At 40.8% G+C, this 21,555-nt stretch overlaps 1 protein-coding gene across 3 annotated transcripts in view; it reads right to left on the reverse strand.

The window, feature by feature from the left end:
* Positions 1–21,555, reverse strand: part of EPHA4 (EPH receptor A4) — a 144,321-nt gene that overhangs the window by 15,970 nt on the left and 106,796 nt on the right. For all 3 annotated transcript variants that reach the window (XM_036098677.2, XM_036098676.2, XM_078071352.1), the window contains exons 8-15: positions 20,535–20,694; positions 19,267–19,378; positions 10,547–10,605; positions 8,606–8,719; positions 8,160–8,345; positions 4,140–4,201; positions 3,478–3,687; positions 1,464–1,613 (exon numbers count right to left, since the gene is read on the reverse strand). In XM_036098677.2, the coding sequence (XP_035954570.1) occupies positions 1,464–1,613; positions 3,478–3,687; positions 4,140–4,201; positions 8,160–8,345; positions 8,606–8,719; positions 10,547–10,605; positions 19,267–19,378; positions 20,535–20,694 (1,053 nt within the window). The remainder of the gene's footprint in view (positions 1–1,463; positions 1,614–3,477; positions 3,688–4,139; positions 4,202–8,159; positions 8,346–8,605; positions 8,720–10,546; positions 10,606–19,266; positions 19,379–20,534; positions 20,695–21,555) is intronic.

A 21,555-nucleotide genomic window follows, 5' to 3' on the forward strand; every position in this document is an offset into this window, starting at 1 on the left:
ATTGAAAGTTTAAAACAATAAAAACTGTTTTCATAGAATACAGAACTGTCAAAACTGCAGGCCTGAAAATATTTAGGGTAGGAAAATGGACATCATCTTTAGATCCTCTGCTTTTATGAGCATTTGGTCATGACTCTCAACTAAATAAGGTTTAAGTATCAAATCATTAAAAGAGCAAACGTATGCACTACTTGCTCGTGTAGGTTGTTTTTGTCCCTCTGAAAGTCTCTAATCTGAAACCAAATGTTGCTACAAGGTAGGACCTGGAAGGTGTCTGTGACACAATCACACCCAAACAATAGATTACATACCACTCACCTCTATAGTTGTTTTTTTTTTTTTTCCCAGCCTGCAATTACCTATCAGTTATGCTAGCTGCTGGCTTTCTTCCTATCTGCTATGAACCTTTCTTTGTAACATACAGATAACACAATGTTAACACTATCATTCCTCTTAATCTGGCTAGAGAATTCTTTTTTGCCCCACTAGACACGGAGTGCATTAGCTTCTCTATAGCTCTGAACAGTCTTTTATTGATAAGGCAACCAGCATCCTATTTCTTGAGTGCACCTGGTTCTTCATTTAATTGTCAAGACTTTGCAACTTCCTGTTGGTCCAGGACAAGGCAGATGGGCAGGGGGCATTCCACCTCAGAGAGAATTTTGTAAAAGAAGATTTTTTTCCAAACTATAATTTTTATCATTGATGAATTAAATACCATGCCTTTGTAAACACTCTCTGCTAATATTTTACTTCGCACGTATAAGTAACTAATAAGTGTTCTGGGAGGACTCCCTGGTCTAAGATTTTTGTTTTTGTTTTTTTCCCCTTCTGCACTGGAGATGTTTGTAATTAAATTTTATTACTCTGGAATCTTATTAGTGTCATTATTGAATGCTCTTCTAAAATTGCAGGCATTGTGGATACTCCCTTACGAAGTAGTCCAGATGGTACATTTAAAGGGATGTGCATAATTTACAAAGGGTCATTTAGTGAAGCTTTATTTTAGAGTCCTCAAGGGGCAAGCTCTAATTACAACTATGCCAGCTTTAAAATATTCACTAGTTTTCTCCCAATAAACTTTTGGTGTCAATTTTTTCACATGTGAAATTTGTGTTTTTCATATACCCTTGTATTTTATTAAGATTCAAAGTTGAATTTTGTTTCGGTATGGATTTGAGCATTAATCAAGTAAAATACCGTTCCTTATCACTCGTCTATCCACCTATGCATCTATCTATAAATCTATTGAATCTGTCTTCCATACTATCCCATTTAAGCTATGTAATTTCAGGCCTTGAAATCCATGACCATAAGGTTTAACTAGATTACTACATGCATTTGTGTTGAGAATCTTGCATTTCGTGTATCATTTCAAGCTCAGCCCTCACTCCATCATACGCGGATGCGATCCTTCCTGAATCTCAATGCAAAGACATATATTTTAGAACATAAAGACTCACATCTTGATTGGACATATCCCAATAGGGTCTCTCTCCATACGACATCACTTCCCACATAACGATTCCATAGCTCCATACATCACTCGCTGATGTGAATTTACGATAGGCAATTGCTTCTGGCGCGGTCCACCGGATAGGAATCTTGCCACCCTGTGAACATTCAAGCCATAAGTTATTCCCTAAGTACATCACTGATGTGCCATTTCAGTCACTGAACGTTGTTACTGTTTGCCAAGCAGGACAACAGCATTCCTGAGATAGCTCTCCAAACAACAGTAAGAGACTTGTTTATTTTAACTAGTCTTCTAGGTTGAGATACTTCTCCTCATATGTTTTCTTTAGTCACAGGGAAGTGAATAAGTAATCTGTTTAATTATTTTTAAAACGTCTACCTATTACCTGAGCTCTGCTTCAGGCAATATTGTAGAAGAAAGGGAATCTCGGCTTTTACAAAATGCATATGTCATCATGGTATATCAATGGATGTGCCGTGGATACTCATTTTGACTTCTTGTTGGATTCTTTCACTCAGCAACACAGAGGCAATATTTAATACTGCTTCTGAAATCATGAACTACGGAAGTTAAATATGAAAATTTCTATCCACCACACTGTGATCCTACTTTTATATAGCATGAGAAACATGTTTAACATGGTTAGAAGATAATACATTACATAGGCTCTTAGCAAAAGCCAAATACCAGATGTTAGAGCTGTTACTGTCTTTAATGGAGTGAGGGCACCTGCAAAAATGGTAAAGCAATTGAATATTACTCAGGAAAAGTTTAAAATGCTGTTTTCTTGTTTTGGTTTTTTTGCCTCAAATATCTATTGTTTGATTATGCTTATGTGAAAGGTAAACACCTTTAATTGAGTTTCAAATTTCTTAAGGTTTCATCTGGGGAAATTAATTTAACTTGAATTCAGACCCTCAAGCTGTTCAAGAGAACATCATTTGAAAGTTTGCTTTACTAAGGCTACTAAACAAGACAATAAATTGTATTAGAAATTTCACTGATTCACTGGAGTTTACTCTGAAAACCCAGTGTCTTACATTTCTACTTGTTCCATACAGAAGGATGCTTGTGCTGCCTTCTACCTTCCTTAACTATTTGGCTAAGGTTTTAGCTGTGTAAATGCATCATTCTAGAAGCCTCCTTTTAACTTTCCTTTCTCCAAATACTGGAAAAAGAATTAAAGATCTTTAGCATTCACAAAGATGCATTCTTTCCTAAGTGAATGGACTTAGAATTCAAAAGTGGATATATGTTTAAGAATCAAAACTAGAGCCAAAGAAACTGAACCCTACGAGGAAAAAAAAAAATAACCAAACAACCAAACAAACAAAAAACAGTGCTTAGGATTGCTAATGCAAAATGAGCATCAAAGGAGGAAAATGGCTGGTAACTGTCTGCTTCCCATTGATTTCAGCAGTGCCAGCCCTAACGGCCAATAACTTTTATGATTCTGTTTATTCCATTAGTATCTTATATTCAGATTGTCCAGCTAAGATAGCATAGCCATTAACTGTATACTGATAACTCTTCACTGTGCCCTAATCCAGCTTATCTACCAGTAGTAAAATGAAGGCCATTAGATACTAAAAATCCTTGCATAGTGTAAATGTTTTATAAATCCTGTATCTACATTCTCAGATTGAGTAGCCAACCAACTAGGAACATGGCTCTGTCTTGTTTAAAATAAGAAAATGTTTTAATAATAGAAAAGAACCAAGGAGGAAATCTAAAACAGGAGAGAAGGAAGGAAGGGAAGAAAAATTAAGTGTAAAAGATGCAGTAAGCAAAGCTCTAGTTTGCAGTTTTTAAAGTAGTCACACATCTTGAGGCAGTTTCAAAACCCCTCAGAAACATGGCTTAAAAATGAACGCATGGAAATGAAGAGGCTCTGAATGATGAGGAAACTTACAAAATCACAAAGGGCTTAAACATCAAAGTGAGAAAAGAGGAACAGTTTTCATCACAGTCAAAACCCAGAGGTCGTAAATCCTCCTTACCCTGGTGGTGTAAGCGGCTTCCGGATCATCCTCAAGCACTCGTGACATGCCAAAATCAGACACTTTGCAGACCAAGTTGCTATTTACCAGAATATTCCGTGCAGCTAGATCTCGATGCACATAGCTCATATCAGATAAGTACTTCATCCCGGACCCGATGCCACGAAGCATGCCCACCAGCTGAATGACAGTAAATCTGCCATCATTCTTCTGCATAGGAAAGGAATGAGAAACAATCTCATTAGCATCAGGCCAAATTAATTTTCACCAAGCATTTATTACTTGGATCTTTTTCGATATCTGTATCAAGTATGCAATGAAACTCAACATTATTTCCGGGCCTTTCTGATCGAAGTCACTAATTCTTCAGTAGAGTGTATCCCAGGAACTGGGTTTGCTTCCTGTGGTAGATGGAAATTATCCAACTCTAATGAATCTATGGCTCAAACAGCCCTACAGTGCAAGAATAAATCTAATACTACCTTCATTGAACATGGATTATTTAATAGCCTTTAAAGATCACATCATTCTCTATGTCTCCTCTTCTTCCCTAGCCCCATTAAAAAAGTCCATGAATACAACCAAACAGAATGGACACAAGGAGTCTGTTAGAGTCTTCTAAATACCAACATTCTTGGATTTAATATAAAGTAGTCACGTACCCTGAGGAATGCATCCAAGGAGCCATTCTCCATGTACTCTGTTATGATCATTACTGGTTTACCTAGAGTTTTCAGAAAGAAAAACACAAAACCCTTGATGAGCACTGCAGTTAATGAGATAAAAATGGGCTGTGCACAATTTTACTGCCAAGACACCTGTCTTGCGCGATCTAATTTAATTAAAACAAGCCAAGCTTATGCCTCAGCTGTGGGGAGCTAGGAATGAAATATTAAAAGGACGGGTAGGTTTAAATTCCATCTGGAAGGTTAACCCTTTGGGTGGCTTGTTGACAAGGTCTTTAACTAAAGTGGCCTCCGGTATCCAGGGAGCACATGAACAGATAATTGCTCTCTCAAGCAAAAGGGGAAGAAGATAAATGGGCAGGCCTGTGTAAAGGCGAAAAAAATCTTTAGGATAATTAATTTATTTTGTCCCCAGAAGAGCCACTTGTGTGATGCTAAAGCAATCAATGGACAGAGAAACTTTTTTACTTATTTAGAGAAACCCAAGTTTCTGGGAGCAGTAACTACGCCGAATACGTCATGACTCAGACACATCTTAGAGCTCAAGCCTGCACAATATTAACCGCCCCCTCCCCCCACCTCCGCCCGCCTGCCTTGCTCAGGTCAGGAGCTATATCCTTGCTTTTCCCTTTCCTTTCTATAAAAAAAACTTAATTCTATTTACTCCCTTAAGCTGACAACCTCAGTAACAACAAACAACAAAATTCAGAGAAAAGGTTCAGTAAATTATTTCATCTGAGACAGAAAGTTAATTCAGTACTAGAACATTCTTGCTCCCCCTCACCTGTTCCCCCCACCCCCATAAAGAGAACAAATTATTTTAAGGTTTGGGAGAAGTGAGGGGAAACAATCCTCTCATTTCACTTTGGTGTTCTGAGGAACTTAAGAAATAAGAACCATTCTTTAGTTTCTTAATTGCTGGCAATGGCCTCAAGGTCTGATATTCCTTCTTTCTAAATGGTATTTGTGGGAGGGGTGGGGGTGGGAACGTAAATCCTCCATATTTTACTAAAGGATGGGTTAAAGCAAAGAGAACATAAAAGATTCCCCGGGAGGAAAATAAAATGCTAGCTTGATAAATCAAAAATATTCACTTTCATTGCTGTACTTGTGGAATGTTTGGACTTAGACATTCAGTCGGGAAAAATGGACTAGGATATGCCACTGCTGAAAAGTTCCTGTAATTATTCTAAACTAATACCTTTCCCACCCAGAACAGACCCTCTTCTGATGTGGGGGAGAGGGGAAATGTCTTCATTTCAGAGGGACAAATTAGGAAGAGCAGAAGTTTTCCATTTCAAAGCCGTCCAAGTTACCTTTCTTTTTTTTCCCCACTGTGTGTTTGGTGCCATGTCTAAGAAATCTTTCCAAGGTAAAACTTTTGGATGAGGAAACAATACCATGGAGACTTTATTTTCAGTGATGAACGAAAACTCACAGAAAAACCAGAAAGTTCAGTGTAGATCAAAGGATGAACAAAAACCACTTCCGGTGTCTCCCCTTGGATGCAGGGAGTGGTCTCTCTACACCTTTTCTGTCCTCCCTCAATATAATACATAAGCAGCTCTTAGTTTTAGATTCTTTTACCCTCTACATCTGTGGCCACTGACAGAGCAAATGCATCTAAATGAGTTTTAATGAACCGGCCTCAATCAAAAGATACTTTGTCAACTAATGAGAAAGGTTGACTCTCTTGCATCAACACCTACTCCAATTTCACCAGATCCCTCTGGAGGTGTGGATAAGAGAGTAGAAGATCCAAAAGATGAGGGGGGGGGCAAGGGGAGTAGTGGAGAGAATTTATAGTCTCCCCGTCAATTAAAAAAGTTACTCAAGTAACTGCTGGTAATGAATTCACACGCTTCCACGTCACCTTTGCACCCTCACACCTCCCTCCTCTGACGTTTGGCACCATCTTTGTAATTTTTCTGCATTCCTTCTTCTGTTTATTAAAAGTATCCATTTGTCAGAATCTTTATGAGCTCTCCAAGAGAAATAAAGATGAATGTCTCCATAAGCAGAGGGGCTTATAAAATGGGTCTCAGCTGGGCTCATGGATGGATGTGGCTCTCCCCCTGCAACAGGCAGGGGTGCAGTGGGGAAGGCCAGAGTGGGGGGAGGGGGACAATTCCTCTGGTGGAAATTTTAAATCATTTTAATTCAGTGACAACTGCATTATGCAAATGAATCCAGTCGTTTATAACAGTTACAGCTGTAACAGCTACGGGTTTTAGAGGCGCGGTGGGACTTTAATACAAAGATCCCCTGTTTCTTCTCTCTTCTGCAGAGGTGCTATATGAAAATCACTGTCTGCAGCAGGAAAAACACCCCAAGCTGAACAGAGCCTCCTTTTGAGAAAATGGACCTGCAGAAGTATTTAAACAGAATGTTATCTTTCAATTAAAGTAGTGAAAGACTCTGGGCAGCCCTGAAGGCCACGGGCAACAGAAAAATATCCTGTCTGTAAAACTAATCTTAAAAAGCAAATAGAGCTATTCTATGCTAATTATAGCCTTCACCTTAGGTAGAAAATTATATACCCTTAGCACCGAGGTTCCGTTTTTGAAGGATTCTGAAGATGGGGAAAGATGTTCTTCTTAGGACATAATAATACCAGTTAACACTTAGGGAAGTTTTCTGTTGTTTGAATTTGCCAAGCATTATGCTAAATACGGGAAATATTTCATCCAAAATAACCTTCTGAGGCAAGTTCTATTTTTATCTCTATTGTACAGATGAGGAAACTGACAGTTGGAGCAACTAGTCAAGACCTCGTGCCGTGTGAGCAGAAGCGCTGACGGGCACGTCTCTGGTCATGGGGCCAAGGAGTCTCTAAGTCTGGTCCTAAGGAACCGCAGCTTTGGTTTATCTTCCCACTCTTTAGAAATGCGAACTCACCGCCCCACCCCACCTGCTGAATCAAACCTGAGGATGTGGTCCAGGAAGCCATTTTAACAAGTTTTCCAGAATTCCGATATATGTTCGAGGACCTCTGAGTGAACGTACACTTTCTCTCACTTTTCAGTAACCTCCTTATTTTCTCTTAGTAAAGGTCATGGACTCTTGTGTCTCATTTCCCCGCTCTGCCCCAGACCGCGTGTCCAAAGTTGACTCGTTAACCTCCCCTCGCCTCTCCACCGTCCGCGCCCCCAGTTCACCCACTCTGCACACGCTGATTGAGGATACTTCTCATAGGCACCTTGAATCAAGTTAGAGGAACCCTGGCCTTCCTGGAGACATAGCCCCGGGGCTTACAAGATCCTTGACTTGTAGTCAAGTAGTAGGTACCACAGCTCCTGGAACAGAGCCATGTTCAATAGCAACGGCTTCAGCTAAACTGTCCATGTGGTGCTTTATAAATTGGTCTTAGCCAGCCTTACAGATGTATTCAGGGTTTGCTTCACAAAATGCATCTGTTGAGCTGTGTCGTATTTTAACTGAAGCGTGGTTCACAGGCTCAGCGAATGCTAATGGGCTAAAAAAAGGGAAGGTTCATCCAGGTGTTACTGTAAATAGGTGCTGAACAGCAATAGCCATAAATCAGGCAGAGCAGACAAGCAAATCGCCCAATATAATAAAGATTTCCAAGATTCACTCCCTGCATCTGGAGCTGAAGCTTCAAGCACAAGGTGTGGCGAGGTTTTGTTGTGGTTTATATGAAAAGTACTTAAATTTTATTTTGCTTACCATCTGCTTGCGCCTACCCTGTGACAATCAGTTTGGTCTAGCGAAGGTTTGAAAGATGGCGAGGCATACCAAAAATCTGCAATATTAATTTCCCTAAAATCTCACACAAGCTGCCTTGGAAATAGGGAATCAGCCTAAACCGTAGACCCATTGAGAGCTGACTACAAGATTAATGACTTGTCCTGCACTGATTTCCTCCTATTAGCAATCAGTGGGTCTGCTCCATCTGTCATTTCCCTGGAAAGAAAATGTGTGTTTAATTTGCCAGTAACTTCTCACTTGGCTTTGTAAAGGGAGCGACCCACGTACATTTGGTGACAACGCCTTCCAAGTGAATTATGTTCGGGTGGTCAAACTGTCCCATGATGCTGGCCTCACTCAGGAAGTCTCTCCTCTGTTTGTCTGTGTAACCAGCTTTCAGGGTCTTGATGGCCACACAGATCTCTCTCTTGCCAGGCACTTTGAGACGCCCACTGCATACTTCACCAAATTCACCTTTGGGAGAGAAAAATGAATCAACTATGGACCAGAAGCACATTCAAGATGAAAGAGTAATAGCTAACATTTGTTGAGTGCTTCTTATATGCTGGGCACTGTGTTAATGTTTTACATAGATCAAGGAAATTTCATGTACACCGATATTTACATATATACACGTATATACAATACATTCATACACATTTGTATAATCTACATATGTATAGTTAATATCTACAAAGAAAATAGGCTTAATCGAGAGACATTCAGATACTTACCAACTCCTATGACTTTTTCAATCTTAATGCAGGACGCGTCGATTTCTTTGGCAAATTCTCGAACCGCTTGGTTGGGATCTTCATATGTAAAGGGATCCACGTAAGTTCTAACACCTAAGCAATAAACATGTGATAGGATGGCTGAACACTTCTCAAAAACCACCAATAAACTTAAGTTGTCCAGGTCTAAAAATACTCAGTACAAAAAGTGTTCTCGGCATGACAAAAATACTTAGCATAGACATACGAAAATGTTTAAATTCTTGCTCTGGTTTTCATTAGTGGGTAAACAAAGAATTGTTAGCTACTTAAGAGGCTACAGATCTACTGACTTCCTGGAATGTCTTCACACTTCAAGGATGAAATCTGAGAAACAGCGATCCCATGGAGGAAAAGAGAGTCTCTACAACAAAACTGGGAAGGTGTTGGCTGAATACTGTTTGTCCAGATCAGTTGCTCATTTCCTACCCACCATCTCCAGCTATCCTTTCTTGGGAAGATAACTGGAACTTTCTTTCTCAACTGGCCGTGTCTACATGGTGCCCCATTTTGCCCAATATCTGGACCAATTAAGCATTTGACCAGTAATTAACAAATGAAGATTAAAGCTAGGTTAAAATAGACAAGAGGGATAATACCAGCTAGCTGACTGGAGAATATAAACTCTGTATTGGATCTGCACTTTTATTCTGCTTTAAAAAGAAGGTGCTATTAGTAAAGACATTGAAGTTCATCTGGCAGATTCAGCTGAAGAAAATGTTGTTGCCTCATTGTGAATGGTTTGAATACCAGGAAGTGTAATTCAGCCAAATGCCACAGTCAACTTGCAGCCTAAATTCAGAATGTGAGCACTGAGCCCAGAGATGTCTGGTACAAGAAGCATTAGTAATTACTGGGAACTCTCCTTTCCCTACTAGAGCTCCTAGGGCTTTGGGGCACAGAGAGGGTGCAGGGCACTAGTTGACCTAATCCCTGATTTTCCAGAACTGTCAGGCTTGTCCTCATCTCAAAAAAAAAAAAAAAAGTCATTTGTTTTTAAAAATATATACCACATGCAAATTTTAAAAATATGGTTTTGAAAAGAAAACAAGGTGAATAAATAGAAGGTTGTCAGATATCCCATATCCTTTATCACTTTATATGCTGTAGCCAAGAAACTCTTTCTCAAGATGATTCTTCCTACCCCTGGTCTCTCTCTTCCTTCTATCTCCCTGTGCTATCCAATAGGGTAGCTATTACCCATAAGTTGCTATTTAAGTATCAATTAGTTAAAATTAAATAAATTTAAAATTCACTTTCTCATTTACACTTGCTACTTTTCAAATAATAGTGCATGTGGCTCTTGGCTAGTGTACTGGATGATGCAGACAGAGACCACCACCATCTCAGAAGGTTCTACTGGATGGTGCTCTAGGAGAGGCATCAACCACTGTCCATTTGAGAGTCTCCTATCTTGCTCAAGTCTTCTAGGGCCGGTTCTCAAATATTTTCTTTGACCCCCAAATAACCAGAGTACACTGAAGAAATATTAGGAGTCTTGAATGCCATAGCAAATATTCTTGGGGTTGGAGCAATTATTGTTTATTCCTGGAAGTTCTTTTCTTCCACCCAAATTTTATCTTGTAACACAAGAAAAACTGACCTGTTAAGCCTTGTCACCCACCTACAAAAATGAGCCAGCAAGACCAATACTTTTCAGGGTGGAGAATAAAATAAGGGAAAAGAAGACTCTAAAGGAGTTTCCCCAACCCCCATCTTTAGTCTCACTTGAAACAATCCCAAATCACTTATTTTGGTTGGATACCCTTAAGTCCACTATTTAGAAAATTCCATGGGAGGACTATAATATTAATAGTCACGTGAATTTAATTTAGGCATTTCTAAACTGAAAACATGAGACATGCTCTAAAAATAAAATTATTTTTAATCCAATTTTTGTACCTTGATTCAAATGTTTCTCTTCATCTGCTTCTTGTTTAGCTTTACTGTATTTACTCCGTCTATTAAAAATTAAAAAAAAACCACACAATTATTTTCAAAAATTGTATGCCATAAGATCTTTGCTACCATATTATAAGTCAGGCAAATACACTGTGCACATTTCACAGATGAGTAAACTGAGGTTTATGGGAAGTAAAATAATAAGGTGAATAACTGTCACTTTGGTGGCGAATGATGTTTCAAGCACAAGCGGTCAGAACCCAGGGTCTCTGCTCTTAACCACAATACTAAACTGAGGTGATAAAGCAAGTATTTTATAACATAATTTCAAATCTCAAGAATAAATTTATCTTACTGAAGACGGACTGGCTAATTTTCCCATACATAATCTGAATTAAAGTAAGTTTCCATGGGTGAATTCTGCAGAAATCAAATGGCAACAGTATTCACTTCCTGGTATTGATAGGTAACAGTCCTGTTGCTATAACCACAGTAACCACTACCACAAAAGACTCATTATCATATTAGATGATATTCTTAAAACAATATTTTTGTGGTTATTGGTTTCAGCTGCTGTTTACAAACTCCTAAATTATTAATGAAAATTTAAAAGGTAAATATTTGCTTTTTACTGGATTACGTTCCTTAAGAGTTCGCAGAAAACCTGCAAGAGTAAAAATGAGAAGTTTCCATTTGTAGCTGAATTCTCTTTCCAAAGAAATGGTGTATGGTCTCACCATTGGCATTCTGTTCTAAATGTCATAAAGAAATGAGATTTGGTTGGGGGGGCGGGGCGCACGCCTGGATGGCTCAGTTGGCTAAGCGCGTTCGACTCCTGATTTCGTCTCAGGTCATGATCTCAGGGTTGTGAGATCGAGCCTGATGTCAGGTTCCATGCTCACTGAGGAGTCTGCTTAAGATTCTCTGCTGGGGCGCCTGGGTGGCTCAGATGGTTAAGCATCTGCCTTCGGCTCGGGTCATGATCCCAGGGTCCTGGGGTCGAGCCCCACATCCAGCTCCTGGCTCAGTGGGGAGCCTGCTTCTTCCTCTGCCTCTCCCCCTGCTCGTGCTCTCTCTCTCTCTCTCTCTCTCTGTATCCCTGTGTCTCGAGTGAATAAATAAAATCTTTAAAAAAAAAAAAAGATCTCTCTCTGCCTCTCCCTCTGTCCCTCTGTCCCTCACCCTCTCTGGAGAAAAAAAAGGAAAGAAATGAGATTTGGGTATTGTAAGAGTCTTGGGAATCAGAAATCTTGAATACATATAAATCTTAAAACAATAATCTTGATGCATATATATACGTGTATGTGTTTATGTCACTTATGTGAATCGAAAAATCAACTCGGTACTACAGCTTTCTAAAGTTTAGGAAGATGAGGCCAAATAAGTGAATAAAATGTGTACATTTATGTTTCTGTCCAAAATGTAAAGTTCACATTGGCATTCCTCTCGTGTTTTCTAGGAGCTTCACAGACGAGGTAAGCCAAGACTCTTGCAGATGAGGAAGCTGACCCAAGATCCCCTCCAGGCCACAGAGCATCCTGACAGTGCAGCCCCATCAGATTCTGGAAACCTGAACCCCTGAACTCCGAACAAGCAGAGAAGGGTGGGATGATCGTGTAGAAGAGAGAACAGCAGAGAAGCGGACAGGGCCGTTAGGGGCGACCAGAGAGGAGCCCCAGCGCCATACCCACATCCCGCCGGACTGTCTGCAGATGACCCTCCATGGGTATCATTGCCCTGCAAGTAATAATACCTTGCACTTTCACACTGCATTTAACTTTCCAAGGTGCTCTGGACACATTATCGTGCCCTCCCCCGACTATTTACGAAGCAGTAACCAGCTTGGTTGTGATTCAGTCACTCGAGTTAACCGCCAAGTGGGTGGAATGCAGTCCCAAATAATAGCTTGCCTTTTTACTTTGCTTTTAACTTTTTAAAGAGCCATCCTGTCTTTTATTTAACTACATCTTCCCAGCAAGCCCGGGGAAGTAGGCAGACAGACACACACTCAGTTCCACCGGACACGTGAGGCAGGGAGCCCGCGGCTGCCCCACGGCACTCTTAGCAAGGAGAGGAGTGCGCCTGCCCTGATCTGCTCGCGATCTCACATGCCTCTCATAGTACAGATGAACTTACACCAAGATCTCTGATGAGATTATTATAAGTAATACTACATTTTATATCATTAAATCAACTTAAACTGGATGCCGCTGCTTTCAGAATCCACTGGTTCATCAAAGAAACGAAACACGTTGAAATATCCTTAAACCAAACCTTTGTCTGAAAGATGTAGTCCCCTCCACCCCTCCCCATCCCCTTCCCCTTGTAAAGGAAATATAAGAGTGTAAGGTCAGGAACTATGAAAACAAGATTTTATGTCAGGGAAACGCGTGGCTGGGTCCCAGGGGTGTGATAGGGTCCTGCCAGCCTGAGCGATTGTATCTTATCAGAGCTCCTAAAAGCATTATCTAAAATTACAAGTATATCTCTTGAACCACTTTAGATCTCCAATACTGATTTGAATGTCTCTCCTTTAGAGAAGCAAAACAATGCATTGAGCAGGAGAGCTTTGGTACCAACTTTAAAATGCCATCGAGTTTGTCAAAGACCCTGTAATATACCAATAGAAACAAGGGCCTCCGGCCTCCAGCTGCCCAGGAGGGCAGTTATCTGTCATCCATTAAATATGTGTGAAGCCAGAGGAAATGCAAAATGGCAGGGATCATTAACTATTGGGCCGACACGCCCATCCCCTCCTCAGACTTCTAAACACAGGAGGAGGAATTAAACACGAGGTGAAGGTGTTATTTTTAAAGAAACTTCTTGATTTGCAGTGTTACTTGGGGGACAGGACCCTCCAGGAGTACAGAAAATGCTAGAAAAGAAACACAAGGAATCACTGTTCAAACGCTAATGGTAGCCTATTAGCTTTTTCAGAAGACATTGGAAACTAAAATGCCTAAGCTCCGCTCTACCTTTGTCACCTGATGACCCTTTCTCCTTGGCTCAGGGGAGGACAATGTGTCCGTTATTGTCCCAAGAAAGAAAGCCCATTGAAGCTGGTCAGCCAGGCTGGAGGACGCCACACGGCCCAAAGGAGGGCTAATTCTAAATTGACCTCCACGGGCGGATCACCTGAATGGCAGAAGGAAACCTTTGTGGAAGATTTTCTAATTACTGGGACTCGAGGGCAAGCTGATTAAAACAGGGTGGGAGGGGAATGGTTTGTTAGTGAATGCTGCAGAAGGAAGCAAGAGACCGTTCATCTGCAGGAGTGAGAGGGAAGAGCCTCCCCTGCAGGTGAAGCTGTGAGTGGGAGCTGAGCCCTCCCCAGCTTGGGTCAGAGGGGGACAGAATCAGGGTATTAGCAGGCATTGTGGAGGAACAGCGTGAGCCCTGAGCGCTGCCCTCCCAAACAATGTGTCCTTCTGGCACCTTGACTATTCAAAAACACAAACAAAACACTGGAGGGGGAGCGTGGCAGGGGCCCAGCACAAACCCCGCTTTTATTAAAATACTAACTTTCCTTGATCAAGTGGATGGATTTGATTGATGTGGTTCACTGTTCCAAAACTAATTAGTAAAAGGTAAGTAATTTATTCAGCTAAAGTGCAGATTAAAGAAGATAAAGCAATGTAATAACTAGCACGGCTCCAGGAGGACCCTTTCCAGCGTTTAATGGCATCACCCGTGAAGATTCATAGAAGCCATCCTTCTTTTCCCCTTCCTTAAGCTGTCATTGTTCTTGCACCAAATGATGTCTAAATGTTCTTCACGAGCAACATTTTGAAATGGGTGGAACTGAACCGTACAATTGCACGCAAGTTGTTTAGAAATGTTCCCGCAGTACCATCTGCCCCCTAATTGTATGAATTCACATGACTTCATCGGAGCCAATTTAGGCTAACATTGGAGTGTATTCATTCTTATGTGATCATAATATTCCAATTAGGACACCAGGGAAGATGGATACAGACTGAATGGTAACTGTTTTCGCATTACATGAACAGTTAGCTCCAAAGTGGAAAAGCTTAGCTTCAGACGAAGAGAAAACCAACTCACAAAGTCTGACTTTATAGTGTGCATTCGATTGGTACGGCAATTCACAGATTATCAAGGCTACCAGTGGCACCGAGGAGACTCCTGAAATTTTGGTCCGCTAGTATGGTCAGTGTGGACTTTCGATATAGATCCGTTTTTTCAGTTCAGAAGACATTAGAATCATCTGTGCCAGTATTGGAAGTCAGGAAAGTTGGGCTTCTGTCCCGATCAGGCAACTAACTAGCTGCGTGACCTTGGTTTAGGTCATTGTTTAACCTGCTCTCCAGGTCCCCGGTATAGAAGGTACCAGTGTGAGAATGAGGTAGTTTCCTGAACCGGGGTCTTTTGTGTCCTTCTTCACAAATTTTACCACAACCACCTCATTTTTTTTTTCCTTAAAATCAATTCACTTCTTTTTCTTTAATTCGAGTAAAACGGGTACAATTGTACCCTAACATAAACGGACATAACAAAAACCCAGTAGCAATCCTCTATGCCTGGTTTTCAGGCAATATTTGTCTCTCATCACCAAACTGTGCTTTAGAAATGAGAGACTCGTCTTATGTTCTAGTCCTTTCAAAAGTTTTTCTCGCACAATAGAATAGTATTTGGGGAAGACACACTGGACTCGAGCAACCGGGATTAATCGCATTTGGGACAACCTGGGGACCAGGGAAATGTAACGCATTCGTTCATTAGTCCCGGAGGTTATGACCTTATCATTGCATTTTATGATGTCGCTGTTAACAGTCCTTTCAAAATCACTTTAAAAAGCAATAAAGTGGTTACACAGTGGAGACCACAGATAGATACCTACAGGAGTATGGGGACGTGGTGCCATATGCTACTGAGAGAATGTACAGACATGGTTTGGGATAAACTTTCTAGGGACAGCATCACGTAAGTACAAGGGGTGTGACACTTGAACAACCCAATAGCAAGTACAATTGTGTGCCCAGAAAGCTGAATTACACGTCAAGGGATGAAGGAGCACACTGATTGTAGATGCTTGTAAAAAAAAAAAAAAAGTAAGTGAATTTGTTGGAGCGCCTGGGTGGCTCAGGCGGTTAAGCGTCTGCCTTCGGCTCAGGTCATGATCTCAGGATTCTGGGATCGAGCCCCACATCGGGCTCCCTGCTCAGTGGGGGAGTCTGCTTCTCCCTCTGTCCCTCCCCCCGCTCTTGTTCTCGCTCTCTCAAAAAAAAAAAAAAATAGTAAGTGAATTTGCCTAACATAATGTGGGTGGTAAAAACATAAAATGGGTCTTAAGTCAACTTACTTTGTATTTCATTTTAAATATATAAATAAAATTTATAAATGTGGGAGTTGGATTCTTTCACTGAGATCCCCAAATGTTTACAACACATCCAAGTTGGCCAAAAGGAAAAAGCTTTCTTCTCATTGAAAAAAATGGAGATTACCCTGGCTTGCCTAAATTTAGCTCAGGCTTTTCAGTATAAAGAAGATATAATGAAATAAATGAAAGAATTGCTATCAAAAAAAAAAAAAAAATCTAGCAAGATACCAGCTGTGAGCCTGAGGCCATTTCCTCTTTCCTAAATGACAAATTAGCAGCAGACAGATTTTTCTTTGAGGTAATCAGAAGGGTTGAAACTTTTCTCACTGTGTGGGTCCCTGTCCTCTACTCCTGAAAAAAAAAACTCATACTCCATTCCCTGGTGGGACTCAGTTGGAGGGGAATCACCTGATAAGGGATCCCTCTGTCTCAACCTTCTGAGGCTCCACAGGGTGAGAAGCAGCCCTATCATTTTCCAGCCCAGAGTGTTCCATTTGTTGCCTTCCCAGAGAGCTGGCAAGATTATTTGGGGTGCCGTTTACCACCTTTCATTTGTACTCGCACTCAAAGCAGGGACCAGACTTCTGTCTGCACTACCTGTCTTCTCTCTCTTCACCTGTTCTTGTCACATTTAAACATCTGTAGTCCAATGTGACAGCGCACACAGCCAGCGTGCAGAGAAGAATCAGCTGAGTGTGCATCAGCCGCGGCAAAGCCTGTCAGCTACCTGGCTCCAGGCAGCCTTTCCCATGACAGCTTTATGGCCAACACTAAAGAAGAATCAATAGGAGGGCAAGGGGTTGACATTTCATTTTCTAAAAAGTGATCCATTGAGGACCAATCACCAAGCACTGTTTATCAGCCTTGGGAAGTGACATTTTTTTTTTTAATGGGGGAGAAGGGACAAGAGTCATCACTGGGTAACTCGACAGGCTCAGTTCTCTAAGGTGGGGACTCATAATTGGAAACCCGATGCATCCTCCTATCAATCCTGCCTTAAAGAATAAAGTGATCAATAGAAGCAGAAAGAAAATTAAGTCATCAAGTGTGCGATTCTATTTCCTATAGCTACAAGCTTTTAATAAGCTCGTCTTCCTGCGTTACATTTTCTTGGGCTTTTGCTTTCTTTTTGTCAAAGTGGAACACCCGAAGGAAACTTATAATGAGGTGATTTATTCCTAATTATTCTGGTTTCACTGGTGTATTTAAGGTAACTTAAAAAAAAAAAAAGGTAACTCTAAAGAAAAGCCGGACAAGTAGACAAAGCTTCCCTTCAACATCAAAGAGATGGTTGAGATACAACATGAGACCCACTTTCTGCAAACGAGTGTTCCCTCAAATGGTTCTAAGCATCATGTGGTGCTGGATTTTAGCCAAAGATTATTTCAACTTGGAGGTAATTAAGAATTTTTTTCCTAGTTTTAGACTTTTAAACATCTTTTGTGATAAAATTTTATTGATATATACTGTAAAATTTTCAGGCACAGAAATACATAATACTGAAAACAAAAGCCCATGTAATTTCCACGAAGTCTCCCATCCTGCTCCTGCCCCCACTATCAGATGGATATATACGATTGCATCCCGTTCCCGTGTCTATGTGCCTAGCATGTGTACGCACGCAAAACCAAAAGGCAATGCCTAGCATGTGTACGTACACAAAACCAAAAGGCAATGGACAAGAAAGAGGTCCATCCTGATTGCCTTCCAAAATCAAATGCCAGAAAAGGAAAGAATACTTGAAATTCAAATTCTGTTTAGGCCAAATTAGAGTTTCCAAGACTGAGCTATAATAATACATAGGGTGCAGTGGGCATGTCTATGTATGTTCTATGTGTACAGTCCAGCGATAGGCAGAAGTGTTCATGGTGGATTTCCCTTCTTCAGGATGGAACCCATGGCTCTAATCAAACACACAGTGATAGACTTTGCACCAAAAAGAACAAACACAATGACAAAGGTAGGTGGTGCATGCACACAGTGAGTTCTTGCTGCATACTGCATTAGAGCGACCGAGATTGATTTCTATAATTCCAGTACATTTTGGAGCATGGGAGTGGGGAGGCATGATATTAATAGATACGTGTGACAACTGAGACCATCCCGGCAAATTAGGATATACAGTCATCACCCTAATTACAATGTACCACAAAGTGAGCACAGAGCCTGATGGCTTGCTCAGGCCAGTGGCAAGAGCCAGAGGCATTGTTGTGACGTCAATGAGATCACCAACAGGAGGGGCAGAGAGAGAGGACACAGCAGACACCGGCCAGGGAGCTGAACATGGCCACTGGGTGCCCAGTAGCAGCTCACCCACAGAGCGAAACTCATGACCCTAGACAAGTATTACGTCTTCCTGAGTATCATGTTCCTCTTCTGTAATGGGAAAAGGTTTACATTGAAGAGGATCATTTTGATGTCCCTGGGTTCTGCCCTTCTTTTGCCAAAAGCCCCACCTTGTGAAATAGTTGATGGCACAGGGGAGTGAAGGTTGGAGAAGCCTAGATGTGGGCACACACTGGAGATGAGTGGCTGTCCCTCCTTGTCCCCATTCCTCTGGAGCCTCTGACTAGTGTTAATAAGCAGATGGGGACAACAACAATAAGGAAAACTAGTTCAAAAAAATAGGCTGCCAAGCCATTTTTATTGCTCTCTTTCTTTTCTAGATTGGTTTTCAAGTATCAGGTTAGATTGTAGACTTTCACAGAATTAAGTAATCTGCTGTTTTAGATTCATTTCCAAGAACAATGTCATGTCCACAGCGTGCTTAATGGAAACTCTCTAGAAATGGTGATGGCCTCTCCTGAAAGAAGACTGAGTGCAGCACCCAATTATTTGCTTTGGTTGCAATTATTATTAACCAAACTCAAGTTGAAGCACCTACTGTGTGCTAGATTAGCTACTTTACCTATCAAAATTCTCCTGTCAGTAACTCTTAGGGGCAGATCTTCTGAGATCCTCTATCCCTACTTTATAAAAGGGGGAAAAAAAAAAAAAAGATTCAAAGAGTTTAAGTTAAATAGCTGACAAATGGCAGAGCTTAAATTTTGGACCCAAGTTTTATATGGCTTCTTTTTTTGCCTTTGGCAGTAAGTCCAAGCTTAAGAAAGGTATAAATGTAACACCTTACAGCTTAGAGAATCTAGAAATCTCTCATGGGCTTGCTTTTCGGCTGGGTTTCCAGGAAATAGCTGGGTCTTTCCAGGACTCTCAGCTGTAGTAGGGGTGTGGGGAGATCAAAGCCATGAGGAAGGAGCTGGCCCTGCACATGCCCTGTTTATGATGCTAATCAAAAGCCTCAGCTTTGCTGGGAGGAGACAAAAAGCTCCCTCATAAAAACTGGGATGGGGGCCGGTGGGCAGTGAGGGGCTTAAGTGCTTACCTCCTGCTGATGACAAAAGCCGCGATGAGAATGACCACCAGCACCACACTGCCTGAGACTGAGACCAGGAGGACGGTGGAGTTGGCCCCATCTCCAATGATCCGGGAAGGCACTGGAAAGACAGTTACACAAGGATCACCTCTGGGAAGGTCCTACGAGCTAGAGCTTCTGACTGGGTCACGAGTATCAACCTTCCGAAGCCACTGGGAAGGCTCATAGCCTCTTTTGCCCTTTGATAAGTATTTATGCGACAGCATTTCTAAGACAGCCTTAATGAGATGAAGACTTGTCTTTTATGTATTTGTATGAAGAACTTCAACCAGAAGACTCTTACTAAATCCTCTGGCAAACATTACCACTCATTGCTTTTTCTTCTTTTCATTTCTAGTTTCAGCCCTAACTCTTATTGAATGATTGGATGCATTCCTTAGTGAGAAAGACACTTGGAAATTTCAAAAAGGACAAGTAGTTTTGAATACCTACCCACATCCCCCGCCCCAAATCTATCCAAAACCTGCTCATTACTGACCAGATCAGAAGCCACTTCCTCCTTGAAGCCTTCCAGGAATACCCCCCACCAAAATGTCAAACCCCATCAGATTCAATCCTAGAGTACTTTCTCTTCTGCTTTTTTATTCATACTTTATTTAATAATTCATGAAGAAAATTACTTTCTAGAACTGATGTTGAAGCTTCTTCTCCACTATCTCCTTAACCAGTAAGCTCAGTTTCAGTTTGTTAATTACAAAGATGGAGCCATCTTATGTAAACCGATTATTCAATGGGCATGTCCTTTGTTAACATTTTCAAGTCAATCAATCAGTCCAACTCACAATGCTGAGAGTTGATATGTTTGTCCAAAAGGTCTTAAAAAAAAAAAAACTGATCTGACTTGATTTAAACAGATTCCTAGAAATAAATAAAAGAAGATAAATTTGGTCCCTTCTTTACTGTTCCCAGGGAGAAAACTTCCTACCTTCTTTAAGATAGCTATGCAACTCTCAATTCATCCACTTATCAATCCCATTTTTCTATGATCAATAGAAGACTCAAAATAAGAAAAAGAAGAAAACATTTTCTAATCACATGCATAGATGGGTTAGGTAATATGAAAAATGCTCTTCTCTAAAGAGCATGAGCTTTTCTAAGTTACAGACATCGTCATTTCAAACCGTGTTCGTTGCCAATAGAATGTTCACCTAACCAGCAATTAGGTACAGCTCCTTAGATTTCACCTGGACTGTAAAAAGGGCCTCAGAAGTTGGTACCTGTGTTGGTCGTGACCTCCAGTGGCTCACTGAAATCTCCATAGCCAGCTGCTGTCCTGGCTCGGACATGGAACACATAGGAAGTCAGAGGATTCAGGCCTTTGATGTCCGTGTTCCTGGCAGCTGTCCGGACGATGCGGTAGCTCCGCTCATTCTGATCCTGCATCACGGAATGATAAAATTAGGGAAGGTGGCAAAATAAATCCCCACTTACTCTAGGCACGTAATTAAAGGAACCAAGCCAGTGTCCTTAGAAGTTGAAAGTAAATAGAGATTGATAAACTCTAAACCTCCTATTCTCTTCAGTGTTGGAAGTACCATTGTAACATCTCGGACACTGAAGGACATGTGGAGTTTGGGTGTGATCACTGTTGACACTGACCATATGCAGATCTCTACTTATGCTCTTTTTAAAAAAGGAAATCAGATGATGGTTGGTGGCTTTACTCACTCCACAGCCACCAATTTAACAGAAATAACCATAAGAAGGTCTCTCATCTTTTTCTATTTTCCGTCTAGAAAATGTCAGAAATGTTGTAATCCGGTTTCAGTGAAAAATAAATCCTGTCCCCTTTCTGCTTTTAATAAGGAAGCCAATAAGTGATTATCTTTAAAAAGAAAGAGAAGTCAATTGTTCATTTTCTAGACAATCTTGAATGCAAATAGCTCTCTTCAGAATTCTGTCCTTTAAGAGAGACAAGTTATTTGTAAAAATAATGTCTTTCTATAACTTTAAGAGGCTGAAAAATGTAATTTTCCTTCCCTGATTTTCTATTAAAAGTCATCAAAACCCACACCTTGATTCTGAATAGGAGTGATCTACTTAAACAGATCATTATTTCGACTTTTATGAGTCACTCTCACTGATAGAAGGCTTATATATAAGAACCTCTTAGTTATCTTGATTTCCATTACTAGAAAGAAAAAATGGTTATATTAGAACACAATGTATTTTTCCTATTTTTCAAGATAACCAACTTAATACATAACATTCATAACTGGATTCGACCGGGGAACATAA

Source organism: Halichoerus grypus, chromosome 4 (assembly GCF_964656455.1).
Source record: "Halichoerus grypus chromosome 4, mHalGry1.hap1.1, whole genome shotgun sequence".
Taxonomy (NCBI): Eukaryota; Metazoa; Chordata; class Mammalia; order Carnivora; family Phocidae; genus Halichoerus; species Halichoerus grypus.